The 15,972-nt window shown below is 40.4% G+C and overlaps 1 protein-coding gene across 1 annotated transcript in view; it reads right to left on the minus strand.

Moving 5' to 3' along the window:
* LOC132835855 (pecanex-like protein 1) overlaps window positions 1-15,972 on the minus strand; it is a 276,852-nt gene that overhangs the window by 172,087 nt on the left and 88,793 nt on the right. The window contains exons 9-13 of the mRNA XM_060854954.1: window positions 15,382-15,475; window positions 10,641-10,779; window positions 7,513-7,655; window positions 3,962-4,115; window positions 3,847-3,879 (exon numbers count right to left, since the gene is read on the minus strand). Of these exons, the coding sequence (XP_060710937.1) occupies window positions 3,847-3,879; window positions 3,962-4,115; window positions 7,513-7,655; window positions 10,641-10,779; window positions 15,382-15,475 (563 nt within the window). The remainder of the gene's footprint in view (window positions 1-3,846; window positions 3,880-3,961; window positions 4,116-7,512; window positions 7,656-10,640; window positions 10,780-15,381; window positions 15,476-15,972) is intronic.

Consider the following 15,972-nt stretch of genomic DNA (forward strand, 5'->3'; position numbering starts at 1 on the left):
TAACAGTTCTGAACACAACATTCTGCACTGTGATATTGAAATAGGTTTAACATCCAAACCTAAACTGCTGATATCCTAGTTGTATCCCTCAACCATCATCTTGCTAACCTACACGAGTTCACAATACAGCAAAATATTGATACATCCTTGTTTTCAATCAGCTCCATGGTCTTACTTCTCCTCCAAGATATCCACAATCATCTGGGCTCTTGGACATTCTTGATTTTAATTGCTCCATCATTGGTAGCCAGGCCTTCATTGCAAAGGCACTCAGCTCTGGAACTCCTTCCATAATCCTGTCTGCTACTCAACCTCTTGCTTTACTTTTATGACTTGGACATGCCGGTGTTGGGCTGGGGTGTACAAAGTTAAAAATCACACAACACCAGGTTATAATCCAACAGATTTATTTGGAAGTGCTGCTCCTGCATCAGGTGGTTGTGGAGAAAGGAGCAGCACTCCAAAAGTTAGTGCTTCCAAATAAACGTGTTGGACTATAACCTGGTTTTGTGTCATTTTTAGCTTTATTTTAAGATGCGTTTTTTTTTGTGGCTTCATACCAAATTTTGATAACACTCTTGTGAAGTATCTTAGATCTGTTTAAAATGTTAAAGATAGTATATAAATGCAAGTTGTTGTTGATCGCAAGCCATTAGTCCAGCTTCTATTGTGGCCTCTTATTCCTCCGTCAACTGTTACACAGTGAAAATTTTGCATTGTGGGGTCTGAACTGACAATTATCTGTCCAGTTTAGGAACATCAGGAACCTTGGACATCATGACAGCTTTAGAGTTGAAACAATATACATTAAAAAAATCCTTTCTAAAATTATGGAGTAGATTTCCACTTTGCCAAGATCAGATCATCTAGTTATCTATCTAGTGCCATAATACAAGCACTTCCATTGTATAGCCCTCCCATTATACAATCCCATATACAGCCGCTCTATTACCCTCATATGCTGTCTTACCAGTTATCCCTGTCAGTGCTGCCAGTTACAAATCCAATTGCTATATGCCCCTATTTTACACACCCACTCATTATACATCCCTGTCCATTATAAACACTGCCATTTACATTCCTCTTTTAGAACTGCACAATGTATACTCCATGTTATTAAAGCCTAATTTTAATTCTGTCCACTATATAAACATACAAACGAGGGACTGTTTATGCTTAAACAATGACTCCTTAATCTAGATTCTTCCACAACAGCCAACATCCCTTCGACATAAAATCTTGAGGCATCTTGATAGATTGTATGTTTCAATCAAGTCATCTCTTATTCTATCAAACTCCAGCAATACAAGCCCACCTTGTCCAAACTTTTGTCATCAGACAATCTATCCATATTAGGCTAGTAAATGATCTCTAAATTGCTTCTAATACACTAGAATACCCAGATTGCTCAACATCTTTCAGCTCTATAATCTTCCATAAGATAGATAATTATGCTCGTTTTTATTTTTCCTGCCAAAATGAACAATTTCACATTTATCCACATCATACTCCATTTGCTACAACTTTGCCTACTCATTTAACCTATCCATATCCCTTTCGATCTACCTACATCTTCTTCACAACTGACTTTCCTACTTATCCTTATGTCACCAGCAAATTCAGTTATCGTACCTTTGGTCCCTTCATGCAAATCATTCACATAGATTATAAAAGGTTGAGGCCACAACACCGATCTCTGTGACACATCACTTACTGCACCTTTTCAAGTAGAAAATGACACATTTATGTCTCTTCTCTGCATCCTGTTAGGTATAAATCTACTGTCCATGGCAATACGCTACCTACTACACCATAAATTTTCATTTCTGCCATAATCTTTGATGTGACATCTTATCAAATGCCTTCTGAAAATCTGAGTAGAGTACATTTACTGGTTGCCCTTTATCTACAACATATGTTACTTCCCCAAAGAACTTCAATAAATTGGATGAAGATGCTTGTCTATTATACTTCCACCTTAATTACACCTACCTATTATTAGATTAGATTAGATTAGACTTACAGTGTGGAAACAGGCCCTTCGGCCCAACAAGTCCACACCGACCCGCCGAAGCGCAACCCACCCATACCTCTACATTTACCCCTTACCTAACACTACGGGCAATTTAGCATGGCCAATTCACCTGACCCGCACATCTTTGGACTGTGGGAGGAAACCGGAGCACCCGGAGGAAACCCACGCAGACACGGGGAGAACGTGCAAACTCCACACAGTCAGTCGCCTGAGTCGGGAATTGAACCCGGGTCTACAGGCGCTGTGAGGCAGCAGTGCTAACCACTGTGCCACCGTGCATTATGCAATCCTTTATCAATATACACCCCCAACCTGTTATTCTTTTTCCTTCAAATTAAAAAACTACCTCTGCATATATCACATTAGGAATAGTTATAGTATAGTTTAATTACTACCACACTCAGCTCCAAAAATATAAGCCCTTCCACATCCCTATGGGCCGGCATGGTGGCTCAGTGGTTAGCACTAGGTGTGCAGACTAGGTGAATTGGCCATGCTAAACTGCCCATAGTGTTAGGTGCAAATGTAGGGAAATAGGTCTGGGTGGGTTACTCTTCAGAGGGTCAGTGTGGACTTGTTGGGACGAAGGGCCTGTTTCCATACTGAAGGGAATCAAATCTTATAAAACACTAGCAAAGGTTTATTTCTCTATTCTCCTCTCTGATTTCAACACAATGCAAACAGCAATGTGGCAAACATTTTCAGTTAAAATGTCCTGCCATCCTATATACTGTACTACCAAAATACTAAAGATGATCACAGTACAATGTAGTTACTCAATGTAAATTTAACGACATAAGACAGCACGAGAAGAGGGAAAATCGAGATTGTGGTGGTCTAAATCAAGGCATTTTGACGATTATTAATGGCACTGGACTCAGAGATTGAGAGTTCAAACCCCAGCATAGCATGTTTTGAAACTGAATTCTGTAAATCTGTTAATTTGTGAGGTAATAGCAAATCAAATTTCTCAGACTATTGTCAAAAACCCACCTGGCTCATTAATTTCCTTCAGGAAAGGGTACTTGTTCTCCAGATCTAATTAGAGTCTCCATGTGGCTCCAGTTCTAATCTCCATGATTGGTTCTGGATCACTAAGAGTAATGTGGGAAGGGAAATAAATGCAGCCTAGTCAATCACCTCTATTGAGGGTTGCCAGTGCTCCATGATTGCACTGCAGTCCCCAGGAGTTGAAATGTAATGTGTCTAAACGCTAAAAACCAAGGGAAAAATCAAGGGTTGGAGAGGGGATGTAGGATTAAAACAAATTGCAGTTTTCAAAAAGAAACTGTGAACCTATTGGTTATTGGCAATAGAACTATGATGGAAAGTCAGTACTGACATTAAAAAATCAAACAATTCCATACACTTCCAAATGACTGGAAACAGGATGGACATATTGGGTGCACAATTCCAATAGTGTTGGAAGTGAGGCACTGAAGACCGAATGCTAAATTAGGAGTGAGAGGCTGAACTGGTTGGAAGCACATAACCAGGTAAGGAAGCCTGTAAAAATACATCTAACCTAAAATGTTAACCCCACCCTAGACCTGGCAAGTCTACCTCAGTCATCATGTTGGGTAAACGGCCATTATCTAACAGAGACTGTAGGGCCATTACATCAGCTGGAAAATGATCAACTGAAATAGGATAAGTGGCTGAGACCAAAGAGACGTCAGGTGGTGTTGTGGGAATACAGTAAGATTGCCATTCTGGAAGGGTGAAAATCACATGGAATGGCCTTCAATCAGATCATGCAATTGAGATGAATTTCAGATATTTGCCCTTCAAGTCTGGAGATCATTACTCACGTGTACAGGTGATGCTGGATCAGGCTGAGCACTCTGAAACAGGAGAAAAAACAAGTCAAGTATGGTGACACATTATTGCCATTCACACTAAAAACAATAACATATTTACACTTACTTTTAACAAGGAATATTGACAGCTTGCAATAACCAGACAGAAGTGCAGGACTGAAAGGTCCTTGAAAAACCCTTGGTTAAGGAGACTGAATCCAAGAAGGGCAACAAGAACAGCCAAGCAAACAGCTAACACATTTTCTCCAATCTCCTGATTCCTGTGAAAATATAGTAAATGTTAATTTGAATGTTGTTCCTATGTTATTATAATACAAGTTTCAGTCTAGTTAAAATACACTAAGAAAACACAGAGCAATTTGCAGTAAGGCAGGGAGAAACTCTTCCGTTGTTCTCTTGATCAATAATTATAAGTCTAAAGGAAACTCTTTGTAACATTGTCTAACACCAGATGCACTGTCATAGAGTCACCAAGATAGGCCCTTCAGCCAAACTCATCCATGTTAAGCAGGTGTCCTAAACTAAACTAGTCCTATCTGCCTGTGTTTATCACATACACATCTAAACCTCTCCTGACCATGTACCTGTCAAAATTACTTTTAATGGTATAATTGTATCCACCTCTACCAGCTCGTTCTATATATGTACCACCCTCTGTGTGAAAAAGTTTCCCCTCAGGTCACTTTTAAATCTTTTCCCCTCTCACCTTAAACCTATGCCTGGGAAAAAAAAACCATGGCTATTCATCTTATCTATGCCCCTCATGATTTTATAAACCTCTAAACTGTAACCCCTCAGCCTCTGACATTCCAGGGGAGAAAATTCCAGCCTATTGAGCTTCTCCTGATAATTCAAAACTTCCAGTTTCGGTAACATCCTTGTAAATCTTTTTTGCACCCTTCCGGTTTAATTACATTCTTTCTATAGCAGGGTGACCAGAACTGTACACAGTACTCCAAATGTGGCCTTACCGCTGTAAAATGATGTTCCGGCCCATGTACTCAATGCTCTGACTGATGAAGGCAAGCATGCTAAACACCTTTTTCACCACTCTTGTGCAATTGTGATGCCACTTTAAAGAAAATATGCATTTGCACCCCTAGGTCTTTGTTCAACAACATTCCCAAGGAACCTACCATTAAGTCCTGTCCTGATTTGTCCTACCAAAATGCATTTATCTGCATTAAACTCCATTTTGGCAGATCGAGAGAGCCACAGAGAAAGTTCCTGGTGGAATTGTCACATGGATTGTGTAATTGCTTCATGGCTCAATGCATTACAAAATCTGCAAAAGGCATTGCTCATCTTGACCTGACAGCCGAAAAAGACCCAAACCACACACAGGATATGGAAGTCAAAGCAGACCCAGGAGGCAATGATCGCTGAATGATTTGGTTTGGAATTTAATGATGCCAAAGATACAGCAGTCAAGTACATAAGATGATATATTAATGACCTAGAACCTGGTGTGCAAGAATAAATTTTCAAGTTTGCAAACCATACAAAACATGCAAACATTATAAACAGTGAGGTGTTCAGCTTGAAACTAAAAGACATTGACAAGTTAATGGGATGGGCAGATAAATAGCAGGTGAAATTCAATCTGGAAAAGTCGGAGGTCATATATTTTGGAAGAAAGAACTTTGAGATACAGTATGAAATAAAAAGCACTTATCGTAAAGGGCATACAAAACAGAAAGACAGGCATATTATTGCACATCTCACTAAAGGTGGTGAGGGAGGCAGAATGAACAGGTTGATAAAATGTACAGTATCCTAGGCTTTATTAATATAGGCTGAGAGTATAGGAACAAAGAGGTTATGCTGAACTTCTATAAGACAGTACCTAGATTTCATACTGTTCTGGGTGCCACACTTTAGGAAGATGTGAAAGCAATGGAGAGATGGTTTATGCAAATGATTCCATGAATGAGAAACTCGAAGTATGAAGTTAGATTGGAGAAGTTTGGATTGTTTTCCTTGGAGAAGGACATGCTCAGAGAATATTTGGTAAAGTTTTCAAAATGAAAAGGGGGGAGCTGGACAGACTAGATAGGGAGAAATTATTCTTTCACAGAAAAACATCGGAGAACAGGCAGGTGTAGACATAAGGTAATTTGCAAAAGCAGCAAATGTGATATAAGAAGAAATGCATTCACACAGTGAGTGTTCAGGTCTGGAATGCACTACCTGGAAGTGTAATGGGGCTGGTTCAAGTCAGGCAATCAAGAGGGCATTAGATGACTATTTAAATAGGTGCAATATTCAGGGTTATGGGAAAAGGTATTGAGTCACATTGGTCATTCAAGAGCAAGGGCAGGCACGATGGGCCAAACAGCCTCCTACTGCTCTGTAACAATTCTGTGGTTCTATGATTTTGTCATTTTAAATGGGTTTAGTTCAAAAAGAAATGAAATGAACAACCTCAAAAAATTGCCCATGGGAGATTATTCTTCAACAGCATGTCAAGACAGAACAAATGGAACACCTTTAAATATATAATGCTGCTCATGTAGAATGTCAGAGTTAAGAAAAATAAAATGAGCTGAGAAACAGTAAACAACAAGTAGTTGTTACAGTAATTATGTTGCAGGGGAGGGGTTGCCTACTAAGTGGGTAGAACTGAGTAAGGGAACTGAGTGGAGAACTCACTAGGGTATGGGAGGGGGCGGGTTGGGCAAATGACTGTGTGGGGATGAAGTCAGTTGGAGGTACTGCATGGAGGATAGAGATGATTAACAGAAAAATACTGCAGAAATATGGATCTTCAAAGAAAATATCGATAAGATGACTGAACTGAACTTTACAAGAAACCTAACTCCATTATATTCAGTTTTACTGATCAAATTAAGTCATTCAACTCTCCAAGCTATGTCTCGACTCCTATTTTCTGCATCATGTTAACCATTTGTAATTATCAGGTTTACTTAAGCAATACCTCTCAGAGATTTCATGATACTGGGTCATGAAACAATCACATGATTCAAGTTTCCTCTTGTTGGGAGCTTTCTTCTTGTTTACCTCACTGAACTTCCATATGTCTGGCAAAGCATGGAAAAGTTAATCTAGAAACTTACTTACTCTAAATGAGACAAGAGACCAGAAGTCTAAATAATAAATTCAAGACACATATCAGAAATTTATTATCACAATTTTTATACTTTATTCCAGGCAGAATAATGGAAGAGAAATATAAAGGAACATTGAGGAGCCAATGCTGAAATTTCATTCTCAAGTTGGAAATTTCTTTTTATTATTCATACATGGGATATGGACATCACTGGCACTTATTGCCTGTTCCTAACTGCCTGAGAACTGAGTGGCCATTTCACAGAGCAGTTAAGAGTCAACCACATTGCTGCAGGTTTGAAATTACAAATAGACTATGCCAGGTAAGGATGGCAGAGTTCCTTCCTTAAAGGATATTAGACACATTAGATGAATGGCCTCCCTCATCTATTATTAACAGGTGATCTTGCTGCAGTAGCATATGCCCATACTTATCTGGTTCCATATTTTGTTTAGTTGTGATTACTTCATTAAAGCAATTTCCATCATAAGGAAATAACATCTACAACATGACTATTTTATGGGGGGTGTAATAATAGAGTTGCAACAAATGTTATATCGGTAAAAGCAAAGAACAGAACCATATACCTGTCAAGTAAAGTCAATAAAGCCAAGCGATCATAACGAATTTCCACCCATTTGCCGGGTAAAATCCAAAATCTGTAGGACTGTCTCCATTTGGACTTTTCCTCTATTACTTTAACAGCTGATACACGATTACCAACCCTATCCTTCAGAGTAAAAGGAAAGGTGGATTAATTTAAAATGAGAACAACCAACCAAAATACAGAAAGAAATGAAAGAACTGTGAATGCTGGAAATGAGAAACAAAATCAGAAATTACTGGAAAAAAATTAGTAGATCTGGGAGAATCTGTGGAGAGAAAGCAGAGTTAATGTTTCGGGTCCAATCACCCTTCTTCAGAACTGATGGCAGCTATGAAAAGTTTGGTACATATTTCAGAAAAGGGTTGGGGGGGTAGGGGGGAGAACAGGATAAACAAAAGGCAGAGATGGAGCCTATACTAGATTGAGTGAGGTGTATCCAAGGCCCTTGACACACCTTTCTGGTGAAGCAGTGATTTACTTGTACTTCACTCAATCTAGAGTTCAAAGTGTAGTGCTGGAAAAGCACAGCAGGTCAGGTAGCATCCAAGGAGTAGCCCTTCATCAGAAATTACGCTTATGGGACGGGGCTAAGAGATAAATGGGAGGGGGGTGGGGTTCGGGGGGGTGAAGCAGGGGAAGCAACTGGTGGAATAAGGTGAGGGAGAAGGTGATAGGTTGGGGGGAGTGATGGACGGGTCCGGAGGGCAGTGCCGTGTTGGAGGCTTGGGACTGGGATAATGTGGGGCGAGGGGAAATGAGGAAGCTGTTGAAATCCACATTTATCCTGTGTGGATGCAGGGTCCCAAGGTGGAAAATGAGGCATGTTCCTCCTCCAGGTGTCAGGTGGTAATGATTTGGCGATGGAGTAGGCCCAGCACCTGCATGTCCTTGACAGAGTGGGAGGGGGAGTTGAAGTGTTTAGCCACGGGGTGGTGGGGTTGGTGGGTGCAGGTGTCCCAGAGATGTTCTCTGAAATGATCCACAAGAAGACATCCTGTCTTCCTGATGAAGAGGAGATCACAACGGTTGCAACAGATGCAGTAGATGACACTAGGAGAGGCGCAGGTAAATTTCTGGTGAATGTGGAAGGATCCCTTGGGGCCTTGGACGGAGGTGAGGGGAGTGGTGTGAGCGCAGGCTTTGCGCCTCCACGGTGGTGGGAAAAGGTGCCAGGAATGGGGTGTGGACCTGACGAGGGAGTTGTGGAGGGAGTCCTTCACCTCTCCTGCACCTTCATCCACCTATCGCTTTCCCAGCTACCTTCCCCCCCAAACCCCATCCCCCTCCCATTTATCTCTCAGACCTGACCCACAAGCCTCATTCCTGATGAAGGGCTTGTGCCCAAAACATCAATTCTCCCGTTCCTCTGATACTGCCTGACCTGCTGTGCTTTTCCAGCAGTACACTTTCCCCTCTGAGTTCCAGCATCTGCAATCCTCACTTTCTCCTTCACTCAATCTCGTTTAATGTATTCTCTGTTCTTCATGTGATCTCGTCCATCGCTACTGGTTGCTTGCCACTTCAACACATCATTGTGTCCCCAGGCCAACATTTCTGTCTCATACTTGCAACAGTGCTCCAGTGAGGCTCAGCACAAGCTGGAAGAACAGCTCCTCACTTTCCGCTTGGAAACTCTGCAATCTTCTGGATTCAATACTGAGTTCAATAATTTTAGTGCCTGAGCACCTTCTCCCATCTCCTTACCCAACTTCCACACACCTGGCCTTGTCATCACATGGACATTAACAACCTGTTACGATGCTCATTAGCAGCTATTCATTCTCCTAGCCTGACCTTTACTCATTCTTTTGTCTACCCAATTGGTCTTCTCTCTACCATGGCTCCATCTCTATCTATTGCTTACTTTTTCCCTCTCCACCCTCCCCTTCTCTAGTATATAGTTAAAATCCAAGGTAGTGACAGAGCAGGGCTCCTAAGCCCAGGCCTCACTGCTCTATCCACCTTTCTTTACTTTTTATTCTCTTCTCTCATCTTTTTCTTCTTTTTACTTATATCTTGTGAAGAGCTTGGCCATGGCGATGGTATCGGTGAGGTGAGGTGAGGTGAGCCCAGCATGGAATCAAGGCGGAGGCATCAGAGACGGGTTTGGATTCCTGACAACTTCTGCATCGATGAGGTGGGCCCAGACATGACTTATGACTGCTGAGGCAGAGGCTAGTTTGGATATCTGCATCCGGTACAGACGCATGGGCCCAGGGGAATCAGTGGCTGCTGCATCAGTGCAGTAGGCCCAGAGTGGAATTTTGGTGGCAACAGAGTCAAATCTGGGCTGGTGGTGGACCCGGTGGCTGTGGTTGCTGTGTTGGTGAGGTCTAGCAAGGACTCACAGTGGGATCAACGTTGGTGGAGACAAGATGGTGCTTGAATGCGGTGACTTTTGTTCCAGCGGTACAGCAAGGAGACTCATGGCTGCAGCTCCAGCCCATGGCTGAGCACTTAACAAGAAGGACTGTAAAGTTGAACTTTTTCTCTTCATTATTATGCCTTTATATTCTTTTTTGGTTTATTTGTCTGTTTTGCAGCAAAATACACATGACAATAAATAAATCAAATCAAATATATACCAACTTCCTAGTTGCCATCACTCTTGCTTTCGCTTTGCAGATGCTGCTAGACTTGCTGAGGTTTTCCAGCAAATTCTGAGTTTAGGTTACTCCCGCTCTAAGTGACTCACTGCGTTTTTTTTACCATATTACCTTGAAATTAAATTGTTCTTCACCAGCCTTAGAGTGGTCCGTTCCCAAAGAGTCACAGATTCAGGATAAGAAATCAGCCATTTGGGACTAAGATGGGAAGAAACCTCCTCAATCAGAACGGAGGAGATAGGAACTACTTCGCATTTTCTTTTAAATTACAGGAGATTAGATGAAATGTTTGTATGGGTGTGTCCAGGGTTGAGTTCCTGTTGTGTTGGAACTGAAGAGAGTAAAATATCTACTGCTGAAGTTTTACCAACCCAGCAAAATTTGAGGGGATACCATTGCCACTCCTGTCTTATTCTGTTCACCCAGATCTAATATTCAGTTTGTTCTTGTACTCCTATGAGCAGGTAAGAGGGTGTAAAGGGTCTACGTGCTCAGCACCTACCTGATGTGTTTCTGAATATCTTCTAATTCGCATTCTCTGCAATATGACTGGCTGTCTTTGCTGGGGTAGCTCATCTGTTCTCCCCCCTGCAGCATTGTGTCCATCTGAAGGGGAACTGCGAGAGTTGGACTGATGATCCCTGCAGTGATAAACATGTGAAAAATGATGCTGCCTGAGGTTTCTCTGCTGGCTACATTTTCAAAACCCTTTGTCATTTAAAGTCACATTCCTTTTTAATGGGTTTTTGCATATTACATTTAATTGCAAACCACAAAAATAAGGAACTACATCATCAAGGTAATCATTATCAGGATGTAAATTTATGGAGCTTGCAATTCCCCAGTGTCCTATTGGGATCATTAGGCACATTGTTGATCCTTCTGTGAAGATATCACACTGCATAATGCTGCACCAAACAGCAGAATGGTTAAAAGAAAAAGAAAGTGAAGTTAGTAAAAGTAACAGATCAGCTCTCTGTAGAAAAGAACAGATTCTATTTTTTTAAAATCATAAGCTATAATAATAGAGCATTAGGAGGACATTTGGTCCAATGCGTAAGTGTCACTTCTTTGAAACAGCTACCTGATTACTCTCGCTTCCAGCAAATTCCCCATAGACCCGTTATTTTCAAATCGAATATTTAAGCAGTTCTAGTTTGCAAGTTATTATTGAATTTGCATCCAACACCCTTTGAAACAGTGGCTTCTGGACTATAAAAACTCATTGAATTAAAAACAATCCTCATGTTACATCTAGTTCTTTACCAACAAGTTCAAGTCCTCCAGTTATTGATCCTTGTACCAGTGGAAGCAGTCTCTCTCCCTATCTCCTCTACCAAACCTCCTCATGATTTTGATATCTTCACATTTGTCTTGCTGTTTAGGAGAACTCTGATCACACCTCTTCTTGCAATGTGTCCTTCACTCCAATCAAGCGCTCGTGACAGTCATATCCTGACAGTACTTAGTATTAAGGGAAGGAGAGTCACATTTTTACAGCATGTCTTCTCAAACTGTGGGTCAATGGCCAAATGTTGGTTGTGGACTCCAATGTAGCAACGGCTGCCCAGGAGCCCTGACCAAGTGGTAGCAGCTGCAAAGTCTCTTTAAATGTGTTTCTTTTCAATGTGGATGCGGTCTAACTGCCCAATCTTGTAGCCGGAATCATGTCCTAAAAAATTTAGTAGGAAGGAAGAACGATAGGATTCTGACAGTCTGGAAGCAGGCCATTTGGTCCATCAAGCTCACACTGACCCTCCAAAAAGCTTCCTACATCGATTCACTTTACTATCCTATCCCTGTAACCCTGCATTTCCCATGGCAAATCCACCTTGCCTGCACATCCCTGGACACTATGGGCAATTTAGCATGGCCAATCCATCTAACATAAACATCTCTGGACCATGGGAGAAAAACAGACACAGGGAGAATGTGCAAACTCCACACAGACAGTGCACGAAGGTGGAATCAAACCCAGGTCCCTGGTGCTGTGAGGCGGTAGTGCTAACCACTGAGCCACCCTGCCATCATTGGTAGGCGCTCTTTCCTTAGGAGTTTCCCTGCTGCCACTCTCACAGGTCCCTCCCATAAACCCTTGCTCTCACAAACATCCACATTCCTTCCTGCAGGTCTGAGATCTCAGCAATTTCGACTACTAAACTGGGGTCACGATGAGAAAAAGATTGAGAAGCATTGTCTTAAGAGTAACATATCCAGTACATTTCAAAGAGATAACCAGTTCGACTGTGACTGTTAGGAATGACAGAAGCTATTTGCTTCCCACACATGACATGATGGATCACTCCCCTGTGAGCAGCATACAAGAAACTATCTTTTCATTCGAAGACATTTTCCATTTTTAAAATAATCTTTCGGAACTGAGAATTCTGGCTATCATTAAAACAGATGACCTGGTCAGCTGATATTTGTGGGAGATTTGTGAGTGCAAATTGATGGTCATGTTTCCTGTACTACAGCTGTGGCTATTAAAAAAATAATTAGCTGTAAAATACTTTAGGACAGCTTGTGGTCTAGATTTTCTGGACTTTCCCAACAAAGAAAATAATTGCTCTCTATCTATCCTGATGAAGGGCTTATGCTCGAAACGTCGAATTCTCTATTCCTGAGATGCTGCCTGGCCTGCTGTGCTTTGACCAGCAACACATTTGCAGCATTCATCTGAAATATCAATTAAATTGCCTCTTAAGCCTCTATACTGATGATATAGAAATACCTAAATTTGGTGGAGAAAAATTAGAAACTCATCAACACCAATTGAGATTTCCAATGAACCACAACATCACATCTTACACTGAGAGAGATATGGAGGAAGGTTTGTGGGAGAAGAAATAGAAGACATTCGATATTTTAAAATAAATTTAGTTCTGAACATTTGCATTATTATTTCTCTTGAATTCCTGGGTCTTTATTCAGTGTTCACAGTTGAAATGATGGGGATACAGCACCATCTAGTGGGTGTGGTAAGCATAGAAACATCCTTGAGCAATGATTTGGAGATGCCGGGGTGCACAAAGTTAAAAATCACACAACACCAGGTTATAGTCCAACAGGTTTAATTGGAAGCACACTAGCTTTCGGAGCGTCGCTCCTTCATCAGGTGATCCTTAAGCAATTTCATGATGCTTATCACAATTGGAGAAAAAGAAATATGCACTTGTGTAGCAATTTTTCCACTCAAAGGATTTCTCAAAGGGCTTTAAAGAAAGGGTGTACAGCTATTCACCGAAGTATTTTTGAAATGCAGTTGATGCCATAAATGTAGTTACTGCTGTAATTTAGGAGACATAGCAACTAATTTGCACACAGCAAAGCAATTTTTAAAGCTGATGAGATAATTTGTCTTTAGTGTCAGTATTGGTAAGAACATTTCGAGAATCTCTCATTGAAATGGTGCCATGGAATTTTTTTTTTCATGTGCATGACAGAATGGGGCCTTAGTTTCACAAAATCTACCAATATCAGATTTTAAATTAGTGAATGATTTAGCATTGTTGTGTCTGGAAATGAGTTCCAAATGTCTATCACTTTCATTTGTGTAGAAGTGTTTCCTATTTCACCTTTGAAAGCTTCGGTTCTAATACTTAGACTATGCCCCTATTCCTTAACTCTAAAGTCAGTGGAAATGGTTTATGTCTCCCTTATTCATTCCCATTAATATCTTGAAAATATCAATCATATCATTCCCGAATCTTCTAAATTCCTGAAACTATAAGTCTTGCGTGTGTAATCTCCACTCATGACCCCACTCATAATTCTGGAAAACCCATACTGCATTTTCTCCAAAGTCATAATATCATTGCCATGGTGTGGTGCCTGGAACTGCTGAAAGTACTCCAAATGTAATCTAATTTAGGCTTGTACAGCTGCAGGATGGTTTCTAGTCCGTTGTGGGAGGGTCCTCCATAAGTAAAGTACAGCATTCCATTTGTATGTCAAACCACTCTGAAGCATCAATAAACGGTATCAGCTATGGTGATTCAGTGGTAATCTTATCTCCACTCATAAATAATGATGCTGGGAGTGCAAAGGAAGAGTCAAAAATCATCTTGTGAGATCCAACAGCCAATGAAAAAAGGTAACTGGTAACTTCCTAAAAAGAACTGAGCATTGACACATACCATTTGTGCCAAGCCAAAGTGAACTGATATATTCTGATACCTATTTCTCTTTTCTTGTTTTATATATCTTTGTGTGTAGAGGATAACCTCTAAGTGTGCAGACTGTGCAAAACTAATAAGAATTGGAAACTGTGAGGTGTTCAGCTTGAAATTACAAAAGGACATTAACAAGTTGTTGTAAGTGGGAAAATAGGTGGCAGATGAAGTTCAGTGGGGAGAAATGGTAAGTTTGGCAGAAAGAAAACAGAGATACAGTATTAAATATTAAATAAAGGGAGCACTGAGAACTGGGTGTACATGCATTTAAGTTAGTAAAGGTGACAGGACAGGTAATGTGAATATTTTAAAGCATACAATATTCTCTGCTTGATTAATAAGGGAATAGAGTACAGGAGCAAGGAGGGTTAATTCTGAACTTGTATAAAACAATAGTTAGACCTGGATGCCACATTTTAGGAAGTATGTGAAATATATAGAAGAGAATGCAGAAGAGGTTTACAAGAACGGTTCTACAGATGAGAAATTTCAGTAAAGATTGGAGAATTTGGAACTGTGTTCTTTGAAGAGAAGACTAAAAAGAGATCTCTTAGAAGTTTTCAAAATCATGTGAGGGCTATGTTGAATAGATAAAGATAAACCTCTTAAAAGATTGAAAAAAAGGCCACAGTTTTAAGATCATTTACAAAAAAAAGAAATATGATGAGAGATTTTTCTAACAGTGAGTAGTTAGAGTCTAGAATGCACTGCTTGGAAGAATGGTGAAGGCTGGTTCAATTGAGGCATTCAAGAGATAATTAGATGATTATTTAAATAGAAACAATGTTTAGAGTTACAGGGAAAAATGCAGGAGAATGATGCCAAGTCAGAAACTCATTCAGAAAGCAGGTGCTGACATGATGGACTGAATGGCCTCTATCTGAATCATTATTATTCTATTGTCCTTTTTCTAAGAACCGGATAAGAATAATTAAGGTGCTGTGATTAACTTATTACTTTCTCCTGATTCAATATACAACTCTTTGTTTTCAGAGAAATACCTTGAATTGTTCCAACACAGGACTGCATCTTATTTGTGGAACTATTGTGAAAATCAGATGCACTCACCATGAACTATGAATATGTTCTGAACTTGGAGGATGATCCAAAGAATTTTCAAAACCTCTGCTTTCATGTCCAAATGTGTATGATCTTACTGCCCCTAGGAATTAATAATAACAGTATTTAACCATGCCCTTCATCTCATACCAAATGCTCTATAGAAATATCTCAATTATATCATTGACATCTTTCTTTAAATTCCTTCTGAACTCATTCCTCCCTATATCTGAAATCTACTCCATCCTTACATCACTCCAAAATCTCTGCAAATAGCTAATCTGGCCTTTTGAACATTCCAGATTTTACTATTCTGCCATTGGTGGCCATACCATCAGCCCTGGAACTTGGTTCTTAAATCGTTTCATTAATTTACGTCTTGCCCTTCCTTTGAAACTCTTTTTCGACCAAGCTTTTGTTGACCTGTCCTATTATCCTCCTTGTGGGACTTGATCTCAAGTTTAGTGGGATAGTGCTATTGTGGAACATTTTGGAATGTTTTACAATGTTTATGATAATACACAAATGCAAGTGTAGTATGCTAGATCATAGAATTGCCCCGCTAGTAGTAAAGAGGATCTTCCTACAGCACATGGACCG

The sequence above is a fragment of the Hemiscyllium ocellatum genome, chromosome 3 (assembly GCF_020745735.1).
Source record: "Hemiscyllium ocellatum isolate sHemOce1 chromosome 3, sHemOce1.pat.X.cur, whole genome shotgun sequence".
NCBI classification, from domain to species: Eukaryota; Metazoa; Chordata; class Chondrichthyes; order Orectolobiformes; family Hemiscylliidae; genus Hemiscyllium; species Hemiscyllium ocellatum.